Source organism: Toxotes jaculatrix, chromosome 18 (genome assembly GCF_017976425.1).
Source record: "Toxotes jaculatrix isolate fToxJac2 chromosome 18, fToxJac2.pri, whole genome shotgun sequence".
Taxonomy (NCBI): Eukaryota; Metazoa; Chordata; class Actinopteri; family Toxotidae; genus Toxotes; species Toxotes jaculatrix.
This window is the reverse complement of record NC_054411.1, coordinates 18,537,326-18,564,363: the sequence shown is the minus strand read 5'-3', so window position 1 is coordinate 18,564,363 and position 27,038 is coordinate 18,537,326. Positions and strand designations below refer to the sequence as shown.

At 35.2% G+C, this 27,038-nt stretch overlaps 1 protein-coding gene across 5 annotated transcripts in view; it reads left to right on the top strand.

Moving 5' to 3' along the window:
* Positions 1 to 27,038, top strand: part of caskin1 (CASK interacting protein 1) — a 157,013-nt gene that overhangs the window by 37,199 nt on the left and 92,776 nt on the right. For all 5 annotated transcript variants that reach the window (XM_041062580.1, XM_041062581.1, XM_041062579.1 and 2 more), the window contains exon 2: positions 7,303 to 7,354. In XM_041062580.1, coding sequence (XP_040918514.1) covers positions 7,303 to 7,354 — 52 coding nt within the window. The remainder of the gene's footprint in view (positions 1 to 7,302; positions 7,355 to 27,038) is intronic.

The following is a 27,038-nucleotide window of genomic DNA, read 5'->3' as shown; positions in this document are numbered from 1 at the left end:
TTTGTGTGTGTTTGTAGGTGTGTGAGCTGTGAGCAGATGGCTTGTGTGTGTGTGTGTGTGTGTGTGTGTGTGTGTGTGTGTGTGTGTGTGTGTGTGTGTGTGTGTGTGTGTGTGTGTGTGTGTGTGTGTCTGTGTCTGTGTCTGTGTGTCTGTGTGTGCTACCTGCTCAGAAAGCTCTAACCAGGAAGTGTTGAGGAGGGAGGAAGCAGAGAGGGTCAATGAGGATCAAACAGCTCCTGCAGTTACTATGCTGACACACACACACACACACGGACAGGTCATCAGTCTGGTATTTTAGTAGTATTATATTTACTATACAGATGAATTATTAATGCTAGTTATTTATATTGAGACGTCATAGTTATGCGCTTGTTCACAAATCAGTGAAATGTGTGTTTATTTGGTTTGGATGTGAAGCTGGCTGTCACTGTGTGTATACATTCATGATACAGCACTTTGTGTGAGTGTGTAGGCCGATTTTACTGTGTGTGTGTAGTTCTGGCAGGCAGAGGATGATGTTGGCAGAGCTCCCGTTTTTTACCCACTCTGTCCTTATATGATGTCTTGTGCAAAGCTTCTGTCCTTATTTGATGACATGAGGGCGGCCATGTCCTTTTATGATGTCAGAAAATAAGAGGGAGGTCAGCCAGTGCATTACAAAGCAAAACAAGTTTTCAACCCACAGACACACACGAGCACACAGGCATGAAGAAGAGTGATAACTCGATATGAACCAGCCGACTGTGTGGATGTCTGTGTGTGTATTATAGACCTTGATGCCCAGGGTTCTGGACATAAAAGTCTCTTTCATTTTCGGCTTAGACAATGTTAGTTGACAGGCAGTTGGAGCATTTCAAGGCCTGGATGGGCTTGAATACCTCCTGGTTGAATCATCAGTACAAAAGATGAACAGTTATGTTAGAAAATATCTGGTTTCCTTGATAAAAAGTCAAAGCCTGTGGACATAATAAAGTCAGCTGTGACTCCCGAGGAGCACGTCTGTCAGAAACATCCAACCACAGAACTTAAAACTCTGTTGCTAACTGCTTAACAGCGAACAGATGCTAAAAACGGCAACTACTGTCACAGTGCTAAATTTATTTTTTTCCTGGGGGTAAATCTAAATATAAAGCCCACAACATCTGAGTGTATCTAACCTATGCTGTAGTAAAAACATATGTTTTTTTTTTTAATTTTCTGCAGTGACCTCGATTAGAAAGTTATTGTGCACTTGTTTAACATTCTCCAGAAATAGTTAGGGGAAACAGGGTCTTTACATGGAGATACAAAATTACACTTTAATCACTTTAATGTTCTGAATGAAACAGATGAATGGTGAAAAGCTTGAGGGGACTTTCAGATAATCACAAAAATGTTAAACCTGCAATAACTTTGGTCTACCTGGGGGCAGTGGAAACAAGCTGTGAACACAACACAAATTATGTCACATTTTTAGCTGATATGGCGAACTTGTTAGTGAGCAGCGAGCTATCTACACCTCCTAGGAGATACAGAGCAACATCAGCATTCATTTTGGGTGGTGTTTCTGGCCACCTGGTGAGTGAAAGCCCAATATTTAAATGCTAAATGCATCACTATGTTACCAGTTACTAACGTTTGTCTGGTGTTTGGTGCTGGATATTTTTTCTAGAGCTTTACTAGAGCTTTTCATTGGAAACAGCTGCCTGGTGCGAATGAATAGGCGAGTGCAGGGCCAAAAAACCAAAACAAGGGACCAAACACGACTTCTTAGAAACAAGGATGAAATAATTAAAGCTGATGACCATAACATAAACCTGTGGTACTGCTTATTACACCAGAATATTTGAGTTTTTCTATGAAAAGATAAAATTATAAATTAATAAAACGATAACTTTGAAATAGATACCGGACATAGGATCAACAGGATTACAAATGTCAAAAGACAGAGGGAGGTCAATAAAGGGACATTTCTTTGATTTATGAGAATGGTTAGACTGACATGAAAGTGTAGTTTTACAACATTCCTGATTTGACTCTGCTGGATAACATTCAAAAGCAAAGAGTCTACTTTAATAATGCAGGACAAATGCATGGAGACAGACCCTGCTACAACTCCTGCCAAAGTAATTTTAGTGCTACCGTCGAGGAACAGAGAGGGAAACGCTTGAGAAAGAAAAGGAAACTATTGCCTTTCTCATTTGTGGACCTGGAGGGAGGGATGGCACAAGAAGAAATGTGAAAGTGAAGAAATGGGGGTGGAAAGGAGGAGGGGAATTGGGGACAGATCGATCAGAGCCAAGACAACAGGTCTACTTTCAGAGAGCACTTCCAGTCCAGCACACTGTTTTCCATCCTCACTGCCAGGGAGAGAGAGAGAGGAAGAGAGAAAGGGAAAAGAAATTTGGGGAGGCACTGAGTTACAGCTATAAGCTAACAGGGCTAAGGGTCTTTCCTTTCCTTTCCTTTCTGTAATGTAAATGTATTTCATGATGGAACAAAATAAACTCCCTTATTTAAAAGTTGTCTTTACCCTGGACTTAGTCTTTCTCAGGTAGGTTTCTTAGATATATAACAGCTCAGCATGTTAAGAAGAGCAGTGACATTGTTCCCTTTTCCTCTCCCATGAGGATAAGATCAGCCCAATTTTTGCCAGGGGAGAGAAAACAGATCATCAGCAGACTGTGAATAATTCCCCTAAAAACACACATGCAGTCTCTTCTTTTACCTTCACTGTCATATTTGGAATATGAATATATCTAACCTTTTTAAACGTGCACGCTTGCTTGTGCATAGACACTGCAATTACAAAGTCATTGTGCCTTTTAGCTGTCCCTGAACTTTGACATTTACTGGGGCATGTTAACAGGGAACGATCAATACCCCTTCAGAATACACATGACAAGCAGAGGAGAGTGGACACAGTGGACTGTGATGTTAACTTTGGGTTGGGTTGGTTCTGTTTTCTCCAAAGCCACACACACACACACACACACACACACACACGCACTAAAATGTCACATATTGTATATATGGAGCTGAAGTAAAAGGGTAACCATTTGAGTAAGTAAGAAAACTTCTCAAAAAAAATACAGCCTTGGAACATACCCTTACTCAACAGTAATTGTGCAGTGCAATCAGTTTTTTTTTTTTTTTTTTTTTGGGCACTGACTGCCATGAAATTAGGTAGAGAAACATTCATATTCCTCTCTGGATAAATTGTCATAACATTTTGGTTATCCCTTATGTAGTACCATTAAAATTCTATTTTTTTTTTTTCTTTGAAGATAAAATTAAAAATACAATTAATGGCATTTTCATCGGTCTCAGTTGTAATATGTATTATTATAGTAGTTTGTTAAAAGTCCTCCATCTAGAGTTTTCTGGCGCTTTTGCTTAATTTCAAGGTGGACACCTAAGCATGCTCCATCCTTTGGCTGAAATCCCTGGAAACATCTTGTAAACACCTTGACTTTGAGTTAAGATTTTTTTTGTTTGTCAAGTGTAAAACTTGCATTTGCTCATTGTGTGCAATTATTGTCAGCAGTTTATTATTTCTCCATACATTTCTCCATACACCGTACATTTTACTTACATACATACAATACTGTTGTTACACACTCAGCTCTTATATTTTGCTCACTCTTGAAATTGCAGTCCATCATTGGCTGCGCTTGTCATACATGTTTACTGCTGATGAAATGGTGAGTTTCTCTGGTTTATGTAATCCACTTGTTGATGTTATTTTTCAGTTTGCATTCCAAGTTTTTAGCTTTATCTTTTTGAGGAAGGCAGCATGCCCAAAATCCTGACTGGCATATACACAGAAACCAGCCTCCCAAACTCCCCAAGGGCTCAACATTTTAAATAACATTTATTTTTGACTTTATAATAACACATTTTTATTTATTAGTTTTTTTTTCAAGATTGCTTGCCTTGAGCATTTTCAGAGAAGTTTTGCTTCTGTGTTGAAAATTTGTTTTCAGATTTCCACAGAACTATTAAAATGACATGGTTTTCAGCTGGTGAAGATTTTTGTCCTATGTTTCAGTTTACTGTGCAGATGCTGTCCTTCCTTCTGGCAGATCTAGGCTGGTAGAACACAAGAAACAGCTATGGGTGCTGTCAGATGCTTTGACAGTGACTTCAATTAACCTGCAGTCATTGCAGTGTTTGACATTACCGCAGCTATGTCTGAAGTGTACAGGGAGAGACAGAGGGTTTATGTGTTTTTGAATGCATGTGTGGGAGTGTGTGTACTTTTTATTAGTGCATTTAAGCATGCATTTCATTTTTGTGGGGTGTTTGGACATGAACGTATGCATGTCCACAGTATCTGTGTTTGCACCCTGTGTTTGTGGCGTGTGTGTGTGTGTGAGAGAGAGAATTCTTCTAATGAGACTGCAGCTCTGTGGGTGTGGAGTGTTGGAGTGTTTTGAAGAAGTGTGTCTTTTTCGGCTGGCTGTCCTCTCCATAACCATGGTTTCACTGTTTGTTATGACTGTCTACTCTGTTGCTGTCCAATATCTCTGAGCAACACACACACACGGACATAATGATGCAAGAGCAAAAACTTTGAAATGAGGTATTCATCACTGTGTTTGCGTTATATAGCAAGTAAGTGTGTGTGTGTGTGTGTGTGTATGTTCAGCTGATGGTCTCTAAATTGTTCAGACTGATTAGTCTACTGAGAATGATCAATATGTTCACTTTGCAGTGTGCACACTGCACACCTTATTATTAGGCTGCTTTGAAGTTCAGGGACATTCCCTTTAAGGTTGTTGAAAAGGCATTTTGGGAAATGTAGGATATCACTAAATGATGCAGACGAGGCAGCTTGAGGTAAGAGAAAGAGAAAATTGTATCCAGGTTGGATTTTTGGTGTAACTTTCAAACACCAGAGTGGAAAGTTTTCCTCATAAAGGTTTGTCATGAAGACACCTTCAGATTAAATGGGGGGATTTTTGTCTTGTTCCAAAGGGTGTGTCCATTTTCCTGTCACATAACAGGGCTACAAAGAGGCAGGGGTCACGTCTGATGGCTGGTGGCCATGACGTTATGGGCTCAAAAGGTCAGAGTTGGTGGCTGCAAGACAGATGTAGAAGACCATAAACAAAGACTGGTGTGTGTGTGCATGCGTGCGTGCGTGTGTGTTTTGTTCTTTTTTGAGAAGAAGCCAGTCATTGGATGGCCCTTATCAGATATCCAAAATTTTCAGATGTTTTCCTGTGTCCTTTTCTGTCTGTCTCCTATGAAGTGTTTGATGTTTGTTTCTCTGGCCTTTTTCAACCTTTCTTTTCCTTTTGCCACCATTCACCACACCTTCATATTACTGTAATGCATGTTAGTGGATGCATATCACACACACACACACACACACACACACACACACACACACACACACACACACACACACACACACACACACACACACACACACACTCACAGAGGATGTAGATAGTGCCTTTGAAAGCTCTTGGTCCATGTATGTGTGTTTTAGAGAGTGTGTGTGTGTGAGTGAATCCTTGCATTTAGCAGCCAGAAATAGCCTGTTAGGAAATCAATGTTCCTCTCCCAGTGGCGCTGGGAGCTGTCTCCTCTACAATAGAGGGACTGTCCTGTTTCCTGCACCCTGGAGGGAGTGTGCATGTGTGGAAAGAGAGAAAGAACAGAAAGAGAGAGTGCAGGGTCATCTTTATCCACAGTTCTGCATCATCAGCTTAACAGGAGACAGAGAAACAGAGGGTAGAAAATGAAAAATAATGTGGGTGAAAGTAGCAAAATGTTGTGTCAGTAGTCTTAGTGCAGCTGTACACATTTGTGTGTGTATTTGTGTGTACGGGTCTGCATCTTTCCTTTCAGTGCATGCACAGTATATGTGTTAATATGTTTGTGTGTTAACAGCGAACATGACCTAAACCAAATGTCCTCCACTTTCTGACTTCCTTTACCTGTAAATACATCAGTCTGGAAGCTGTATAGCTGCTAACCGGCATCAGTGTTACTTCACCTGTGGCATTTATTCTGGCTGCGAGCCAGTCACCAGGCCTGCTGAGCTGTGAATGAGTGAGTGAGACAGTGACATCATCACTGTGAGACAAAAAGACAAACCCAATGGATCCACTCTCAATAGCTGGGTGAAGCCACACGTCAAGCTGTAAAACGATCACAGAATTTGGTATAAAGCATTTATACTTGTGCACATAATGCGAAAGAAATACTGAACCTGTAAAATTAAAAAGATAATATGGAGATTTTGACAGGATGCAGGCAGCAGGTTTAAACACACACAGTTTGAAATTAAAGAGTAATGCCCGGCACTCAAAGGAACTCTAATATTCTACTGTACGATACTCTGAGTTGGTAAGAGCCTAACCATAACAGACCATAACCAAATTATGCTATTGGGGTATTTGCTGTATTAGTGTCTATATCTGTCTCTACCTTCTCCTGTGATGGAATTGCATCTCATTTTTGCGCTAGTATCATATATTTACATTATTTCCAGACTCACACAAATTTACATTCAGGTCCTTGTTGCAGATGATGTTGTTTTATTCACAGCCTACACAGCTTTAATGTATATGCATAATGCAACATCACCATCTACGCTCAAGCGTGACATGTTGCAAAAGTCGGTTTAAATTTATTCATGAAGCGCACTTAACAAACAGGTCAGTCACAAAATGGTCTTAAACTCTGTGCCAGCTTGTTGTGCGCTCAGAACAACACAACATGAGGCCGAAGTGATGCAATGAAGTCACTAAACTACCCAGTGCAACGTTCACATTCATTTCAACACATGAAACTTTTGTAACATTTCATCTGACTTTAATAACGTTTGAGTATTTTGGGATTCTGTTTCGCTAAATTTGAGTTCTGGTTGCACATTTTCTGTGTTTTTATGAGTTTTGAATGTGAGTTCCATCCATGCCTAACCACACACTGTAACAAGCCTGCTTTGAGTGATGTAAATATTCAGAATGATAGACATATTATCACGATGGGGGCCTGAGCTCGAGGAAATGACATTCTTTCCTTCAAACAGCAGGCAAGGAAATATGACGACAATATGACTCATAATGAATGACATCTTCTGAGTCTTTCACTCAGGTGAAATGGATAAGGAAAAAGTGAAAAACGTTGCTTCCTTGGCCTGCAGACTCAGTACAAAATACTCATTCCATATAACACAACAATATTGTAAACATTAAACACAACACTGACATTGTTGTGTTAGATCATAAAAAGGCATCAACCAGCTATTACTAATGTTTATTGGCTGCAAAATTCAATTCTTGTTCCACTTTCTTTGTGTTTCAGAGCTCCTCGGGTCTGCAAAGAAAGTGAATGTCAACTTCCAGGACACAGATGGGTGAGTTATTAATCATTTCCATTATTGCGTCTGGGTTTAAGTCATAGCTGTCTCTCTGGTTCGCTTTTTTTCTTATCCTCATTTTCTCCATTCCTCCAGTGTTCCCCGCTCTCTCCCCTCCTCCTCCTCCTCCTGCTGCCCTTTCAGCATCCACCCGCTTTCATTCCCCCTTCCCTCCCACCCTTCCCCTGGTCCCATTCATGTAAAAGCTGTATTATCATGACAGTTTTGCTTCTGCTCCCATAGTATTAAAAGCAGAAGGATTAGCCCAGATACCATCAGCTAAAGTTCAGACTACATTGGTGTGTTTATGTGTGTGTGTATGACAGGAGAGAGCATATTAATGGCATGATTTCATGACATGTTACATCCGTGTCTCCTTATGACCTCTTGCGGGACATTTGTCGTTAAAAGCTTTGCGTGTGTGCTGTACATGAGTACGTGACTGTGCGAGTGCTAGTTTGTGAGTCACCGCTTGAAACCAATAAAATAATAATAAACAAAACATCAAACGGAGAATTGTACGGCCCACGCCCTCGCAATCTGTTTTCATTATGCAGTAGAGAGCATTTAGAGAGACAGAATTCTGTGTGTGTGTGTGTGTGTGTGTGTGTGTGTGTGTGTGTGTGTGTGTGTGTGTGTGTGTGTGTGTGTGTGTGTGTGTGGTCTGCAGGTTTAACCTCCTGGGCGACCCTATGACAAGAAGTGGTTTTGGGCCCTCAGTTGGCCCCCTCACTGTACAGTGCACCCATGCACCATCCAGTCCACTGAAGCTGAAACAATTAGCTCATTAACTTATTAATCGTAAATTTTTTAAGTTTTAACACCAAAAATTCACTGGTTCCAGCTTCTATAATGTGAATATTTTAAATAGGTTCCATTGTTTTTAATAAGCACAAGTCTCTTGAAATTCATTTTATGTAGTTTCCGTTGTTTTTAATAATAGTAAACACAACAACTTTGGATTTTTGACTGCTATTTCAACATGTTAACTTGGGCTTCAGAGGATACTGATAGGCCTTTATCCTCTGTTTTCTGACTCAATTAATCACTTATTAAAGAACTGCCAGACTTATTGATAATGAAAATATTTGTTGGTTTCAGCCTTACAGTACTTCTTTGATAGACTAATACTGCCTTTCTGTGTGTTAATTATCTGATACACAGAAAAAATGATCAAATAGTTTACAGCCAATGAACAAGACAGGGCTACAAGATGGGGGACAGAGGACCCATCATTGTTGATACTGCTCTTTAGCGGTTATACAGTACTGACAAAACGCTGCACAGAAACAAAACAGGTTGACAGTTTATAATCAGTTGGTCAGACAGGATGTAATCAATCACAGTGACTGACTGCTAATGCAGACAGGTGACAAATAAAAGAAAACAGAATTAATGAGTGGAGAAACACAAAAAATGCTTCAGTATAGAGCTGGAAGTTTTACTAAATGGTTTGATGAGTATGACAATTATGTGAAACATGCTATTGCCTTTGCGGTCACCAGAGCTCAACCCAGCTAAACAAAGAAATAAATTATTCTCTCTAATATTCACCCATCGTTCACACCAATACTAGTTACGAGTTAATGAAGTCCTGATACTGTACATCATTATTTTGTGAATGAGGGGGTACACAAGCTGTACATGATGTGGTGTTTATGTTTAATCAGCATCAGTGATGTTTAGCCATACAAATTCGAAAGATACTCTATGGCTGAAATTCATTAGCTTCTATCATTTAATGTTAATTTTAAATATGTTATCAATACATATAGGTATTTATACATCAGTGGGTGAATTTCAAGAGACTTGTGCTGGTCCTGAGTATAAATATTAGTGGAGAGGGTCAAAAGCAGGGAGAGGGAAGTTCCTCTCATGCAACATGGGCACACTAATTGTGGAAATGGATCTTCTTCGGTAGCTGTGGTGCAGTGGGACATTGATTTTTTTTTACAGACTTGGTGAATCCATGCCTAGGAACGCTGAAGCTGTTCCAGATGTTCCTTGTGGTCATCGCTTTTTCCATCAATTCAGCACTTGCAGTATCTCTTCATCCATGATCCATGACTGTCTGCACAACAAAAGATAGAAATGCACATTCCTACAGCCACTGACGGTGCCAGCTTCAGCCCTTCTGAGAATAATTCGAACTGAGCTAAAGGACTGCAAACTGCGCTGAATAAAGTGGTCTCTGTAAAGATAAAGATCAAAAGTAATCCTCACAGAGCGGCTTTGCCACTCTAAGTGAAAGTGAACAGTGTAATCTAATTAGCGTGTTTACTGTTATTGGCTTCTTTGCCCCTTAATTCCTCCCACAGTATTAAGTGCTTCATGTAGGCTGATGCTAACATGTCGGCATGCGTTTGTCTGCTGCACAAGTCATGAATACTGTTTGTGATTGAAATGCATGCATCATGTTAAATGTTAATCTGTAATTGGCACACACTGTAAATGAGTCTGCACAAGCGGAGTCATTTCACATTCATTTAGACTTGCTGGCAGTCACTTGGAGACTCGTAATGAACTCAGTCTGTAAAACAAGCTCTTAATTGGGATATTTCACCACAGATTTTCCTCATCTGTAGCGTGTGTGTGTGTGTACAGAATAATATTTCCTAATAGTGTCAGTCAGCTGGTTTTGCACTGTCATTAAAAACAGCAGGAATCCCACAAAAGCTGGTCAGCATTATGTTATTAAGATAATTAGAAAACAGTAGTAGGACTAGTCGTGGGAGGTAGGAGCAGAGTGGAGAGAGTGGCGATGGAGACAGTGACATGTACAAGATAAAGAGAGAAGCTTTGTCACACATACATGTCAGGACATAGTGTGTCTCACAAGAGACTGGAGATGTGACAACAACAAAGCACTTAGAGTGTGCAGAGGATTCCTCTTTATAAACCCTGACAAGGAAATTCCCACTGAGGCCGACGAGTGCATTACAAGAGAGCTCCACTGCAATTATACTTTATATGCACTGTACTTTATGTGAATGTGTTTTGTGCACGCTCTCAAGCATAGAGCTTTACTGTATGAGAACGCAGACAGAAAGACTTGGAAAATCTTTTCTACCTAAGAAGCAGTGTGCATTTAGTATTCACGCATTCATACAGCATATAGCAATAAAGAGTACATCTTAGAATCTGGTTCAGCTGTAATGAACCAGTGTGGATTTTTCTTACTCTTGGTGGTAATATGATAAAAGCAGTAACAGTGATCAGCAAATGGATGGTTTAAGACATTAAACCTGAGCTGGAAACCATGCAACATATCTAGTATTTTATTTTGGAAGCTTCCAATCTGCTGTAAACCTGGTTGTGACCTAACCAGAGTGTGTGTTTGAATGTGAGCACGCTCACCTGTCAGCTCAGCCATCAATAAGGCTTACAGACTTACTGGGATTTTTCCTGGTTCTTCTGACCTCTCTTCCACCCTCTATCTCCATATACCCAAAACGCAGACATTATAAAAACAGTGATATATGAGCCAGGAGCGCCACCCCCCCACTCCCCACCCCCCCTATCCCCACCCCCCTGTGCTATGCTGTTTGTCATGGAAGAGGCTTATTTAACTAAACACCAACAGATGGGAGAGAAGAGTGGCAGACAGGCTGTCTTACTTCCTTCCCTGTCCAGTGTGTGATTGTTGGAGCAGTGTGTTTTGGGAAGGCCTAGGAGGCATTCAAAATTTGTCACTACTGAAATACTGAAAATAGGTCAGAGCGTGTGTGTTTGTGTATGTATGGGCACATATGGGTGTGACAGGTGAAGAGGACCGGTGTAAAGCTTGTTTACTGTGTGATTCTTCAGTAACAAAACAGCATAAAAAGAGAGTGAGAGAGTGTGTGTGTATGTACAGTATAAAAATATACAGGCAGAGAGGGAAGGAGAGGAGAAAGATGAGCAGCCTTTGAGAGGATCATGAGGGAGACAGAGATGAGCAACAGAGATAAACAGATAAATTGAGGCAGCTGGTGACAGGAAGTGTAAGACCAGTTTGGTTTCAGAGGCAGTGGTGTGTTGTGTTGGTAAGTCCATCGCTATCGTTATAGCTCCCAGCAATGTTTCTCCCTCAGGCCCTAGACTGTCTTTAGTGTCCTCATTGTGAGACAGTTTCGATCAAGTTTTTGATAAGCTTTGATCATATGATGCTTTGGTGTGCTTGCATCATTTGTAGTTAGGTATTTGCACAGTTACAGTCACGTTACAGCAATAAAAAGATTTCAGAAAGTGAATACACCCAGCAAAACCACAGTGTTGTTTTTACACTTTCTATATGTGTATGAATTAAACAAGATATAACATGTTAATTAAAGCTGCAAGGAGCGATGGGCGGGCCCTCAAAATAGTATAGTATAGTATAGTATAATAAGTCTTCAAAATCGGCCAAAAAAAGTCATACAGTAGTAGGGTCTCAAAATGTCATAAAAAAAAGTCATAGCATATTAAAGCTTCATAATCGACCAAAAAAAGTCATACTTTAGTATGACCTCAAAATGTGCTAAAAAAAACGTCATAGTATAGTATGGCATCAAAATCGGCCAAAAAAAGTCAAAATTTTTTTCGACCTCAAAATGTCATAAAAAACGTCATAGTATAGTATGGCATCAAAATCAGCATAGTATAGTATGGCGTTTTTTTCGGGCAAAAAAAGTCAAAAATTTTTTCGACCTCAAAATGTCATAAAAAACGTCATAGTATAGTATGGCCTCAAAATCGGCCAAAAAAAGTCATACTTTAGTATGACCTCAAAATGTGCTAAAAAACGTCATAGTATAGTAAGGCGTCAAAATCGGCCAAAAAAAGTCATACTTTAGTATGATCTCAAAATGTCATAAAAAACGTCATAGTATAGTATGGCATCAAAATCGGCCAAAAAAAGTCATACCTTAGTATGACCTCAAAATGTCATAAAAAATGTCATAGTATAGTTTGGCGTTTTTTTCGGGCAAAAAAAGTCAAAAATTTTTTCGACCTCAAAATGTCATAAAAAACGTCATAGTATAGTATGGCGTTTTTTTCGGGCAAAAAAAGTCAACATTTTTTTCGACCTCAAAATGTCATAAAAAACGTCATAGTATAGTATGCCGTTTTTTTCGGGCAAAAAAAGTCAAAAAATTTTTCGACCTCAAAAAGTCATAAAAAAACGTCATAGTATAGTATGGCGTTTTTTTCGGGCAAAAAAAGTCAAAAAATTTTTCGACCTCAAAATGTCATAAAAAATGTCATAGTATAGTATGGCGTTTTTTTTGGGCAAAAAAAGTCAAAAAAATTTTTCGACCTCAAAAAGTCATAAAAATCGTCATAGTATAGTATGGCGTTTTTTTCGGGCAAAAAAAGTCAAAAGTTTTTTCGACCTCAAAAAGTCATAAAAAACGTCATAGTATAGTATGGCGTTTTTTTCGGGCAAAAAAAGTCAAAAAATTTTTCGACCTCAAAATGTCATAAAAAATGTCATAGTATAGTATGGCGTTTTTTTTGGGCAAAAAAAGTCAAAAAAAATTTTCGACCTCAAAAAGTCATAAAAATCGTCATAGTATAGTATGGCGTTTTTTTCGGGCAAAAAAAGTCACAAATTTTTTCGACCTCAAAAAGTCATAAAAAACGTCATAGTATAGTATGGCGTTTTTTTCGGGCAAAAAAAGTCAAAAAATTTTTCGACCTCAAAAAGTCATAAAAAATGTCATAGTATAGTATGGCGTTTTTTTCGGGCAAAAAAAGTCAAAAATTTTTTCGACCTCAAAAAGTCATGGAAAAATTCATAGTATAGTATGCCGTTTTTTTCGGGCAAAAAAAGAGAAAAAAATTTTCGACCTCAAAATGTCATAAAATACGTCATAGTATAGTATGGCATCAAAATCGGCCAAAAAAAGTCATACTTTAGTATGACCTCAAAATGTCATAAAAAACGTCATAGTATAGTATGGCGTTTTTTTCGGGCAAAAAAAAGTCACATTTTTTTCGACCTCAAAAAGTCATAAAAAACGTCATAGTATAGTATGGCGTTTTTTCCGGGCAAAAAAAGTCACAAATTTTTTCGACCTCAAAAAGTCATTAAAAACGTCATAGTATAGTATGGCGTTTTTTTCGGGCAAAAAAAGTCACAAATTTTTTCGACCTCAAAAAGTCATAAAAAACGTCATAGTATAGTATGGCGTTTTTTTCGGGCAAAAAAAGTCAAAAATTTTTTCGACCTCAAAAAGTCAACATTTTTTTCGACCTCAAAAAGTCATAAAAAACGTCATAGTATAGTATGGCGTTTTTTTCGGGCAAAAAAAGTCAACATTTTTTTCGACCTCAAAAAGTCATAAAAAAACGTCATAGTATAGTATGGCGTTTTTTTCGGGCAAAAAAAGTCAAAAAAATTTTCGACCTCAAAAAGTCATAAAAAACGTCATAGTATAGTATGGCGTTTTTTTCGGGAAAAAAAAAGTCACAAATTTTTTCGACCTCAAAAAGTCATAAAAAACGTCATAGTATAGTATGGCGTTTTTTTCGGGCAAAAAAAAGGCAAAATTTTTTCGACCTCAAAAAGTCATAAAAAACGTCATAGTATAGTATGGCGTTTTTTTCGGGCAAAAAAAGTCAACATTTTTTTCGACCTCAAAAAGTCATAAAAAAACGTCATAGTATAGTATGGCGTTTTTTTCGGGAAAAAAAAAGTCACAAATTTTTTCGACCTCAAAAAGTCATAAAAAACGTCATAGTATAGTATGGCGTTTTTTTCGGGCAAAAAAAAGTCAAAATTTTTTCGACCTCAAAAAGTCATAAAAAACGTCATAGTATAGTATGGCGTTTTTTTCGGGCAAAAAAAGTCAACATTTTTTTCGACCTCAAAAAGTCATAAAAAAACGTCATAGTATAGTATGGCGTTTTTTTCGGGCAAAAAAAGTCAACATTTTTTTCGACCTCAAAAAGTCATAAAAAACGTCATAGTATAGTATGGCGTTTTTTTCGGGCAAAAAAAGTCAAAAATTTTTTCGACCTCAAAAAGTCATGGAAAAAGTCATAGTATAGTATGCCGTTTTTTTCGGGCAAAAAAAGAGAAAAAAATTTTCGACCTCAAAATGTCATAAAATACGTCATAGTATAGTATGGCATCAAAATCGGCCAAAAAAAGTCATACTTTAGTATGACCTCAAAATGTCATAAAAAACGTCATAGTATAGTATGGCGTTTTTTTCGGGCAAAAAAAGTCACAAATTTTTTCGACCTCAAAAAGTCATAAAAAACGTCATAGTATAGTATGGCGTTTTTTTCGGGCAAAAAAAAGTCAAAATTTTTTCGACCTCAAAAAGTCATAAAAAACGTCATAGTATAGTATGGCGTTTTTTTCGGGCAAAAAAAGTCAACATTTTTTTCGACCTCAAAAAGTCATAAAAAAACGTCATAGTATAGTATGGCGTTTTTTTCGGGCAAAAAAAGTCAACATTTTTTTCGACCTCAAAAAGTCATAAAAAACGTCATAGTATAGTATGGCGTTTTTTTCGGGCAAAAAAAAGTCAAAATTTTTTCGACCTCAAAAAGTCATAAAAAAACGTCATAGTATAGTATGGCGTTTTTTTCGGGCAAAAAAAGTCAACATTTTTTTCGACCTCAAAAAGTCATAAAAAACGTCATAGTATAGTATGGCGTTTTTTTCGGGCAAAAAAAGTCAAAAAATTTTTCGACCTCAAAAAGTCATAAAAAACGTCATAGTATAGTATGGCGTTTTTTTCGGGCAAAAAAAGTCAACATTTTTTTCGACCTCAAAAAGTCATAAAAAACGTCATAGTATAGTATGGCGTTTTTTTCGGGCAAAAAAAGTCAACATTTTTTTTTACCTCAAAAAGTCATGGAAAAAGTCATAGTATAGTATGCCGTTTTTTTCGGGCAAAAAAAGAGAAAAAAATTTTCGACCTCAAAATGTCATAAAATACGTCATAGTATAGTATGGCATCAAAATCGGCCAAAAAAAGTCATACTTTAGTATGACCTCAAAATGTCATAAAAAACGTCATAGTATAGTATGGCGTTTTTTTCGGGCAAAAAAAGTCACAAATTTTTTCGACCTCAAAAAGTCATAAAAAACGTCATATTATAGTATGGCGTTTTTTTCGGGCAAAAAAAAGTCACAAATTTTTTCGACCTCAAAAAGTCATAAAAAACGTCATAGTATAGTATGGCGTTTTTTTCGGGCAAAAAAAGTCACAAATTTTTTCGACCTCAAAAAGTCATAAAAAACGTCATAGTATAGTATGGCGTTTTTTTCGGGCAAAAAAAGTCAACATTTTTTCGACCTCAAAAAGTCATAAAAAACGTCATAGTATAGTATGGCGTTTTTTTCGGGCAAAAAAAGTCAACATTTTTTTCGACCTCAAAAAGTCATAAAAAACGTCATAGTATAGTATGGCGTTTTTTTCGGGCAAAAAAAGTCAACATTTTTTTCGACCTCAAAAAGTCATAAAAAACGTCATAGTATAGTATGGCGTTTTTTTCGGGCAAAAAAAAGTCACAAATTTTTTCGACCTCAAAAAGTCATAAAAAACGTCATAGTATAGTATGGCGTTTTTTTCGGGCAAAAAAAGTCAAAAAATGTTTCGACCTCAAAAAGTCATAAAAAACGTCATAGTATAGTATGGCGTTTTTTTCGGGCAAAAAAAGTCAACATTTTTTTCGACCTCAAAAAGTCATAAAAAACGTCATAGTATAGTATGGCGTTTTTTTCGGGCAAAAAAAGTCACAAATTTTTTCGACCTCAAAAAGTCATAAAAAACGTCATAGTATAGTATGGCGTTTTTTTCGGGCAAAAAAAGTCAACATTTTTTTCGACCTCAAAAAGTCATAAAAAACGTCATAGTATAGTATGGCGTTTTTTTCGGGCAAAAAAAGTCAACATTTTTTTCGACCTCAAAAAGTCATAAAAAACGTCATAGTATAGTATGGCGTTTTTTTCGGGCAAAAAAAGTCACAAATTTTTTCGACCTCAAAAAGTCATAAAAAACGTCATAGTATAGTATGGCGTTTTTTTCGGGCAAAAAAAGTCACAAATTTTTTCGACCTCAAAAAGTCATAAAAAACGTCATAGTATAGTATGGCGTTTTTTCGGGCAAAAAAAGTCACAAATTTTTTCGACCTCAAAAAGTCATAAAAAACGTCATAGTATAGTATGGCGTTTTTTTCGGGCAAAAAAAAGTCAACATTTTTTCGACCTCAAAAAGTCATAAAAAAGGTCATAGTATAGTATGGCGTTTTTTTCGGGCAAAAAAAAGTCAACATTTTTTCGACCTCAAAAAGTCATAAAAAACGTCATAGTATAGTATGGCGTTTTTTTCGGGCAAAAAAAGTCAACATTTTTTTTCGGGCAAAAAAAGTCAACATTTTTTTCGACCTCAAAAAGTCATAAAAAACGTCATAGTATAGTATGGCGTTTTTTTCGGGCAAAAAAAGTCAACATTTTTTTCGACCTCAAAAAGTCATAAAAAAACGTCATAGTATAGTATGGCGTTTTTTTCGGGCAAAAAAAGTCAACATTTTTTTCGACCTCAAAAAGTCATAAAAAACGTCATAGTATAGTATGGCGTTTTTTTCGGGCAAAAAAAGTCAACATTTTTTTTGGCCTCAAAAAGTCATGGAAAAAGTCATAGTATAGTATGCCGTTTTTTTCGGGCAAAAAAAGAGAAAAAAATTTTCGACCTCAAAATGTCATAAAATACGTCATAGTATAGTATGGCATCAAAATCGGCCAAAAAAAGTCATACTTTAGTATGACCTCAAAATGTCATAAAAAACGTCATAGTATAGTATGGCGTTTTTTTCGGGCAAAAAAAGTCACAAATTTTTTCGACCTCAAAAAGTCATAAAAAACGTCATATTATAGTATGGCGTTTTTTTCGGGCAAAAAAAAGTCACAAATTTTTTCGACCTCAAAAAGTCATAAAAAACGTCATAGTATAGTATGGCGTTTTTTTCGGGCAAAAAAAGTCACACATTTTTTCGACCTCAAAAAGTCATAAAAAACGTCATAGTATAGTATGGCGTTTTTTTCGGGCAAAAAAAGTCAACATTTTTTCGACCTCAAAAAGTCATAAAAAACGTCATAGTATAGTATGGCGTTTTTTTCGGGCAAAAAAAGTCAACATTTTTTTCGACCTCAAAAAGTCATAAAAAACGTCATAGTATAGTATGGCGTTTTTTTCGGGCAAAAAAAGTCAACATTTTTTTCGACCTCAAAAAGTCATAAAAAACGTCATAGTATAGTATGGCGTTTTTTTCGGGCAAAAAAAAGTCACAAATTTTTTCGACCTCAAAAAGTCATAAAAAACGTCATAGTATAGTATGGCGTTTTTTTCGGGCAAAAAAAGTCAAAAAATGTTTCGACCTCAAAAAGTCATAAAAAACGTCATAGTATAGTATGGCGTTTTTTTCGGGCAAAAAAAGTCAACATTTTTTTCGACCTCAAAAAGTCATAAAAAACGTCATAGTATAGTATGGCGTTTTTTTCGGGCAAAAAAAGTCACAAATTTTTTCGACCTCAAAAAGTCATAAAAAACGTCATAGTATAGTATGGCGTTTTTTTCGGGCAAAAAAAGTCAACATTTTTTTCGACCTCAAAAAGTCATAAAAAACGTCATAGTATAGTATGGCGTTTTTTTCGGGCAAAAAAAGTCACAAATTTTTTCGACCTCAAAAAGTCATAAAAAACGTCATAGTATAGTATGGCGTTTTTTTCGGGCAAAAAAAGTCACAAATTTTTTCGACCTCAAAAAGTCATAAAAAACGTCATAGTATAGTATGGCGTTTTTTCGGGCAAAAAAAGTCACAAATTTTTTCGACCTCAAAAAGTCATAAAAAACGTCATAGTATAGTATGGCTTTTTTTTCGGGCAAAAAAAAGTCAACATTTTTTCGACCTCAAAAAGTCATAAAAAAGGTCATAGTATAGTATGGCGTTTTTTTCGGGCAAAAAAAAGTCAACATTTTTTCGACCTCAAAAAGTCATAAAAAACGTCATAGTATAGTATGGCGTTTTTTTCGGGCAAAAAAAGTCAACATTTTTTTCGGGCAAAAAAAGTCAACATTTTTTTCGACCTCAAAAAGTCATAAAAAACGTCATAGTATAGTATGGCGTTTTTTTCGGGCAAAAAAAGTCAACATTTTTTTCGACCTCAAAAAGTCATAAAAAAACGTCATAGTATAGTATGGCGTTTTTTTCGGGCAAAAAAAGTCAACATTTTTTTCGACCTCAAAAAGTCATAAAAAACGTCATAGTATAGTATGGCGTTTTTTTCGGGCAAAAAAAGTCAACATTTTTTTCGACCTCAAAAAGTCATAAAAAACTTCATAGTATAGTATGGCGTTTTTTTCGGGCAAAAAAAGTCACAAATTTTTTCGACCTCAAAAAGTCATAAAAAACGTCATAGTATAGTATGGCGTTTTTTCGGGCAAAAAAAGTCACAAATTTTTTCGACCTCAAAAAGTCATAAAAAACGTCATAGTATAGTATGCCGTTTTTTTCGGGCAAAAAAAGTCACAAATTTTTTCGACCTCAAAAAGTCATAAAAAACGTCATAGTATAGTATGCCGTTTTTTTCGGGCAAAAAAAAGTCAACATTTTTTCGACCTCAAAAAGTCATAAAAAACGTCATAGTATAGTATGGCGTTTTTTTCGGGCAAAAAAAGTCAACATTTTTTTCGACCTCAAAAAGTCATAAAAAACGTCATAGTATAGTATGGCGTTTTTTTCGGGCAAAAAAAGTCACAAATTTTTTCGACCTCAAAAAGTCATAAAAAACGTCATAGTATAGTATGGCGTTTTTTTCGGGCAAAAAAAGTCAACATTTTTTTCGACCTCAAAAAGTCATAAAAAACGTCATAGTATAGTATGGCGTTTTTTTCGGGCAAAAAAAGTCAACATTTTTTTCGACCTCAAAAAGTCATAAAAAACGTCATAGTATAGTATGGCGTTTTTTTCGGGCAAAAAAAGTCACAAATTTTTTTGACCTCAAAAAGTCATAAAAAACGTCATAGTATAGTATGGCGTTTTTTTCGGGCAAAAAAAGTCACAAATTTTTTCGACCTCAAAAAGTCATAAAAAACGTCATAGTATAGTATGGCGTTTTTTCGGGCAAAAAAAGTCACAAATTTTTTCGACCTCAAAAAGTCATAAAAAACGTCATAGTATAGTATGGCGTTTTTTTCGGGCAAAAAAAAGTCAACATTTTTTCGACCTCAAAAAGTCATAAAAAAGGTCATAGTATAGTATGGCGTTTTTTTCGGGCAAAAAAAAGTCAACATTTTTTCGACCTCAAAAAGTCATAAAAAACGTCATAGTATAGTATGGCGTTTTTTTCGGGCAAAAAAAGTCAACATTTTTTTCGGGCAAAAAAAGTCAACATTTTTTTCGACCTCAAAAAGTCATAAAAAACGTCATAGTATAGTATGGCGTTTTTTTCGGGCAAAAAAAGTCAACATTTTTTTCGACCTCAAAAAGTCATAAAAAAACGTCATAGTATAGTATGGCGTTTTTTTCGGGCAAAAAAAGTCAACATTTTTTTCGACCTCAAAAAGTCATAAAAAACGTCATAGTATAGTATGGCGTTTTTTTCGGGCAAAAAAAGTCAACATTTTTTTTGACCTCAAAAAGTCATGGAAAAAGTCATAGTATAGTATGCCGTTTTTTTCGGGCAAAAAAAGAGAAAAAAATTTTCGACCTCAAAATGTCATAAAATACGTCATAGTATAGTATGGCATCAAAATCGGCCAAAAAAAGTCATACTTTAGTATGACCTCAAAATGTCATAAAAAACGTCATAGTATAGTATGGCGTTTTTTTCGGGCAAAAAAAAGTCAAAATTTTTTCGACCTCAAAAAGTCATAAAAAACGTCATAGTATAGTATGGCGTTTTTTTCGGGCAAAAAAAGTCAACATTTTTTTCGACCTCAAAAAGTCATAAAAAAACGTCATAGTATAGTATGGCGTTTTTTTCGGGCAAAAAAAGTCAACATTTTTTTCGACCTCAAAAAGTCATAAAAAACGTCATAGTATAGTATGGCGTTTTTTTCGGGCAAAAAAAAGTCAAAATTTTTTCGACCTCAAAAAGTCATAAAAAAACGTCATAGTATAGTATGGCGTTTTTTTCGGGCAAAAAAAGTCAACATTTTTTTCGACCTCAAAAAGTCATAAAAAACGTCATAGTATAGTATGGCGTTTTTTTCGGGCAAAAAAAGTCAAAAAATTTTTCGACCTCAAAAAGTCATAAAAAACGTCATAGTATAGTATGGCGTTTTTTTCGGGCAAAAAAAGTCAACATTTTTTTCGACCTCAAAAAGTCATAAAAAACGTCATAGTATAGTATGGCGTTTTTTTCGGGCAAAAAAAGTCAACATTTTTTTTTACCTCAAAAAGTCATGGAAAAAGTCATAGTATAGTATGCCGTTTTTTTCGGGCAAAAAAAGAGAAAAAAATTTTCGACCTCAAAATGTCATAAAATACGTCATAGTATAGTATGGCATCAAAATCGGCCAAAAAAAGTCATACTTTAGTATGACCTCAAAATGTCATAAAAAACGTCATAGTATAGTATGGCGTTTTTTTCGGGCAAAAAAAGTCACAAATTTTTTCGACCTCAAAAAGTCATAAAAAACGTCATATTATAGTATGGCGTTTTTTTCGGGCAAAAAAAAGTCACAAATTTTTTCGACCTCAAAAAGTCATAAAAAACGTCATAGTATAGTATGGCGTTTTTTTCGGGCAAAAAAAGTCACAAATTTTTTCGACCTCAAAAAGTCATAAAAAACGTCATAGTATAGTATGGCGTTTTTTTCGGGCAAAAAAAGTCAACATTTTTTCGACCTCAAAAAGTCATAAAAAACGTCATAGTATAGTATGGCGTTTTTTTCGGGCAAAAAAAGTCAACATTTTTTTCGACCTCAAAAAGTCATAAAAAACGTCATAGTATAGTATGGCGTTTTTTTCGGGCAAAAAAAGTCAACATTTTTTCGACCTCAAAAAGTCATAAAAAACGTCATAGTATAGTATGGCGTTTTTTTCGGGCAAAAAAAGTCAACATTTTTTTCGACCTCAAAAAGTCATAAAAAACGTCATAGTATAGTATGGCGTTTTTTTCGGGCAAAAAAAGTCAACATTTTTTTCGACCTCAAAAAGTCATAAAAAACGTCATAGTATAGTATGGCGTTTTTTTCGGGCAAAAAAAGTCACAAATTTTTTCGACCTCAAAAAGTCATAAAAAACGTCATAGTATAGTATGGCGTTTTTTTCGGGCAAAAAAAGTCACAAATTTTTTCGACCTCAAAAAGTCATAAAAAACGTCATAGTATAGTATGGCGTTTTTTCGGGCAAAAAAAGTCACAAATTTTTTCGACCTCAAAAAGTCATAAAAAACGTCATAGTATAGTATGGCGTTTTTTTCGGGCAAAAAAAAGTCAACATTTTTTCGACCTCAAAAAGTCATAAAAAACGTCATAGTATAGTATGGCGTTTTTTTCGGGCAAAAAAAAGTCAACATTTTTTCGACCTCAAAAAGTCATAAAAAACGTCATAGTATAGTATGGCGTTTTTTTCGGGCAAAAAAAGTCAACATTTTTTTCGGGCAAAAAAAGTCAACATTTTTTTCGACCTCAAAAAGTCATAAAAAACGTCATAGTATAGTATGGCGTTTTTTTCGGGCAAAAAAAGTCAACATTTTTTTCGACCTCAAAAAGTCATAAAAAAACGTCATAGTATAGTATGGCGTTTTTTTCGGGCAAAAAAAGTCAACATTTTTTTCGACCTCAAAAAGTCATAAAAAACGTCATAGTATAGTATGGCGTTTTTTTCGGGCAAAAAAAGTCAACATTTTTTTTGGCCTCAAAAAGTCATGGAAAAAGTCATAGTATAGTATGCCGTTTTTTTCGGGCAAAAAAAGAGAAAAAAATTTTCGACCTCAAAATGTCATAAAATACGTCATAGTATAGTATGGCATCAAAATCGGCCAAAAAAAGTCATACTTTAGTATGACCTCAAAATGTCATAAAAAACGTCATAGTATAGTATGGCGTTTTTTTCGGGCAAAAAAAGTCACAAATTTTTTCGACCTCAAAAAGTCATAAAAAACGTCATATTATAGTATGGCGTTTTTTTCGGGCAAAAAAAAGTCACAAATTTTTTCGACCTCAAAAAGTCATAAAAAACGTCATAGTATAGTATGGCGTTTTTTTCGGGCAAAAAAAGTCACACATTTTTTCGACCTCAAAAAGTCATAAAAAACGTCATAGTATAGTATGGCGTTTTTTTTCGGGCAAAAAAAGTCAACATTTTTTCGACCTCAAAAAGTCATAAAAAACGTCATAGTATAGTATGGCGTTTTTTTCGGGCAAAAAAAGTCAACATTTTTTTCGACCTCAAAAAGTCATAAAAAACGTCATAGTATAGTATGGCGTTTTTTTCGGGCAAAAAAAGTCAACATTTTTTTCGACCTCAAAAAGTCATAAAAAACGTCATAGTATAGTATGGCGTTTTTTTCGGGCAAAAAAAAGTCACAAATTTTTTCGACCTCAAAAAGTCATAAAAAACGTCATAGTATAGTATGGCGTTTTTTTCGGGCAAAAAAAGTCAAAAAATGTTTCGACCTCAAAAAGTCATAAAAAACGTCATAGTATAGTATGGCGTTTTTTTCGGGCAAAAAAAGTCAACATTTTTTTCGACCTCAAAAAGTCATAAAAAACGTCATAGTATAGTATGGCGTTTTTTTCGGGCAAAAAAAGTCACAAATTTTTTCGACCTCAAAAAGTCATAAAAAACGTCATAGTATAGTATGGCGTTTTTTTCGGGCAAAAAAAGTCAACATTTTTTTCGACCTCAAAAAGTCATAAAAAACGTCATAGTATAGTATGGCGTTTTTTTCGGGCAAAAAAAGTCACAAATTTTTTCGACCTCAAAAAGTCATAAAAAACGTCATAGTATAGTATGGCGTTTTTTTCGGGCAAAAAAAGTCACAAATTTTTTCGACCTCAAAAAGTCATAAAAAACGTCATAGTATAGTATGGCGTTTTTTCGGGCAAAAAAAGTCACAAATTTTTTCGACCTCAAAAAGTCATAAAAAACGTCATAGTATAGTATGGCTTTTTTTTCGGGCAAAAAAAAGTCAACATTTTTTCGACCTCAAAAAGTCATAAAAAAGGTCATAGTATAGTATGGCGTTTTTTTCGGGCAAAAAAAAGTCAACATTTTTTCGACCTCAAAAAGTCATAAAAAACGTCATAGTATAGTATGGCGTTTTTTTCGGGCAAAAAAAGTCAACATTTTTTTCGGGCAAAAAAAGTCAACATTTTTTTCGACCTCAAAAAGTCATAAAAAACGTCATAGTATAGTATGGCGTTTTTTTCGGGCAAAAAAAGTCAACATTTTTTTCGACCTCAAAAAGTCATAAAAAAACGTCATAGTATAGTATGGCGTTTTTTTCGGGCAAAAAAAGTCAACATTTTTTTCGACCTCAAAAAGTCATAAAAAACGTCATAGTATAGTATGGCGTTTTTTTCGGGCAAAAAAAGTCAACATTTTTTTCGACCTCAAAAAGTCATAAAAAACTTCATAGTATAGTATGGCGTTTTTTTCGGGCAAAAAAAGTCACAAATTTTTTCGACCTCAAAAAGTCATAAAAAACGTCATAGTATAGTATGGCGTTTTTTCGGGCAAAAAAAGTCACAAATTTTTTCGACCTCAAAAAGTCATAAAAAACGTCATAGTATAGTATGCCGTTTTTTTCGGGCAAAAAAAGTCACAAATTTTTTCGACCTCAAAAAGTCATAAAAAACGTCATAGTATAGTATGCCGTTTTTTTCGGGCAAAAAAAAGTCAACATTTTTTCGACCTCAAAAAGTCATAAAAAACGTCATAGTATAGTATGGCGTTTTTTTCGGGCAAAAAAAGTCAACATTTTTTTCGACCTCAAAAAGTCATAAAAAACGTCATAGTATAGTATGGCGTTTTTTTCGGGCAAAAAAAGTCACAAATTTTTTCGACCTCAAAAAGTCATAAAAAACGTCATAGTATAGTATGGCGTTTTTTTCGGGCAAAAAAAGTCAACATTTTTTTCGACCTCAAAAAGTCATAAAAAACGTCATAGTATAGTATGGCGTTTTTTTCGGGCAAAAAAAGTCAACATTTTTTTCGACCTCAAAAAGTCATAAAAAACGTCATAGTATAGTATGGCGTTTTTTTCGGGCAAAAAAAGTCACAAATTTTTTTGACCTCAAAAAGTCATAAAAAACGTCATAGTATAGTATGGCGTTTTTTTCGGGCAAAAAAAGTCACAAATTTTTTCGACCTCAAAAAGTCATAAAAAACGTCATAGTATAGTATGGCGTTTTTTCGGGCAAAAAAAGTCACAAATTTTTTCGACCTCAAAAAGTCATAAAAAACGTCATAGTATAGTATGGCGTTTTTTTCGGGCAAAAAAAAGTCAACATTTTTTCGACCTCAAAAAGTCATAAAAAAGGTCATAGTATAGTATGGCGTTTTTTTCGGGCAAAAAAAAGTCAACATTTTTTCGACCTCAAAAAGTCATAAAAAACGTCATAGTATAGTATGGCGTTTTTTTCGGGCAAAAAAAGTCAACATTTTTTTCGGGCAAAAAAAGTCAACATTTTTTTCGACCTCAAAAAGTCATAAAAAACGTCATAGTATAGTATGGCGTTTTTTTCGGGCAAAAAAAGTCAACATTTTTTTCGACCTCAAAAAGTCATAAAAAAACGTCATAGTATAGTATGGCGTTTTTTTCGGGCAAAAAAAGTCAACATTTTTTTCGACCTCAAAAAGTCATAAAAAACGTCATAGTATAGTATGGCGTTTTTTTCGGGCAAAAAAAGTCAACATTTTTTTTGACCTCAAAAAGTCATGGAAAAAGTCATAGTATAGTATGCCGTTTTTTTCGGGCAAAAAAAGAGAAAAAAATTTTCGACCTCAAAATGTCATAAAATACGTCATAGTATAGTATGGCATCAAAATCGGCCAAAAAAAGTCATACTTTAGTATGACCTCAAAATGTCATAAAAAACGTCATAGTATAGTATGGCGTTTTTTTCGGGCAAAAAAAGTCACAAATTTTTTCGACCTCAAAAAGTCATAAAAAACGTCATATTATAGTATGGCGTTTTTTTCGGGCAAAAAAAAGTCACAAATTTTTTCGACCTCAAAAAGTCATAAAAAACGTCATAGTATAGTATGGCGTTTTTTTCGGGCAAAAAAAGTCACACATTTTTTCGACCTCAAAAAGTCATAAAAAACGTCATAGTATAGTATGGCGTTTTTTTCGGGCAAAAAAAGTCAACATTTTTTCGACCTCAAAAAGTCATAAAAAACGTCATAGTATAGTATGGCGTTTTTTTCGGGCAAAAAAAGTCAACATTTTTTTCGACCTCAAAAAGTCATAAAAAACGTCATAGTATAGTATGGCGTTTTTTTCGGGCAAAAAAAGTCAACATTTTTTTCGACCTCAAAAAGTCATAAAAAACGTCATAGTATAGTATGGCGTTTTTTTCGGGCAAAAAAAAGTCACAAATTTTTTCGACCTCAAAAAGTCATAAAAAACGTCATAGTATAGTATGGCGTTTTTTTCGGGCAAAAAAAGTCAAAAAATGTTTCGACCTCAAAAAGTCATAAAAAACGTCATAGTATAGTATGGCGTTTTTTTCGGGCAAAAAAAGTCAACATTTTTTTCGACCTCAAAAAGTCATAAAAAACGTCATAGTATAGTATGGCGTTTTTTTCGGGCAAAAAAAGTCACAAATTTTTTCGACCTCAAAAAGTCATAAAAAACGTCATAGTATAGTATGGCGTTTTTTTCGGGCAAAAAAAGTCAACATTTTTTTCGACCTCAAAAAGTCATAAAAAACGTCATAGTATAGTATGGCGTTTTTTTCGGGCAAAAAAAGTCACAAATTTTTTCGACCTCAAAAAGTCATAAAAAACGTCATAGTATAGTATGGCGTTTTTTTCGGGCAAAAAAAGTCACAAATTTTTTCGACCTCAAAAAGTCATAAAAAACGTCATAGTATAGTATGGCGTTTTTTCGGGCAAAAAAAGTCACAAATTTTTTCGACCTCAAAAAGTCATAAAAAACGTCATAGTATAGTATGGCGTTTTTTTCGGGCAAAAAAAAGTCAACATTTTTTCGACCTCAAAAAGTCATAAAAAAGGTCATAGTATAGTATGGCGTTTTTTTCGGGCAAAAAAAAGTCAACATTTTTTCGACCTCAAAAAGTCATAAAAAACGTCATAGTATAGTATGGCGTTTTTTTCGGGCAAAAAAAGTCAACATTTTTTTCGGGCAAAAAAAGTCAACATTTTTTTCGACCTCAAAAAGTCATAAAAAACGTCATAGTATAGTATGGCGTTTTTTTCGGGCAAAAAAAGTCAACATTTTTTTCGACCTCAAAAAGTCATAAAAAAACGTCATAGTATAGTATGGCGTTTTTTTCGGGCAAAAAAAGTCAACATTTTTTTCGACCTCAAAAAGTCATAAAAAACGTCATAGTATAGTATGGCGTTTTTTTCGGGCAAAAAAAGTCAACATTTTTTTCGACCTCAAAAAGTCATAAAAAACTTCATAGTATAGTATGGCGTTTTTTTCGGGCAAAAAAAGTCACAAATTTTTTCGACCTCAAAAAGTCATAAAAAACGTCATAGTATAGTATGGCGTTTTTTC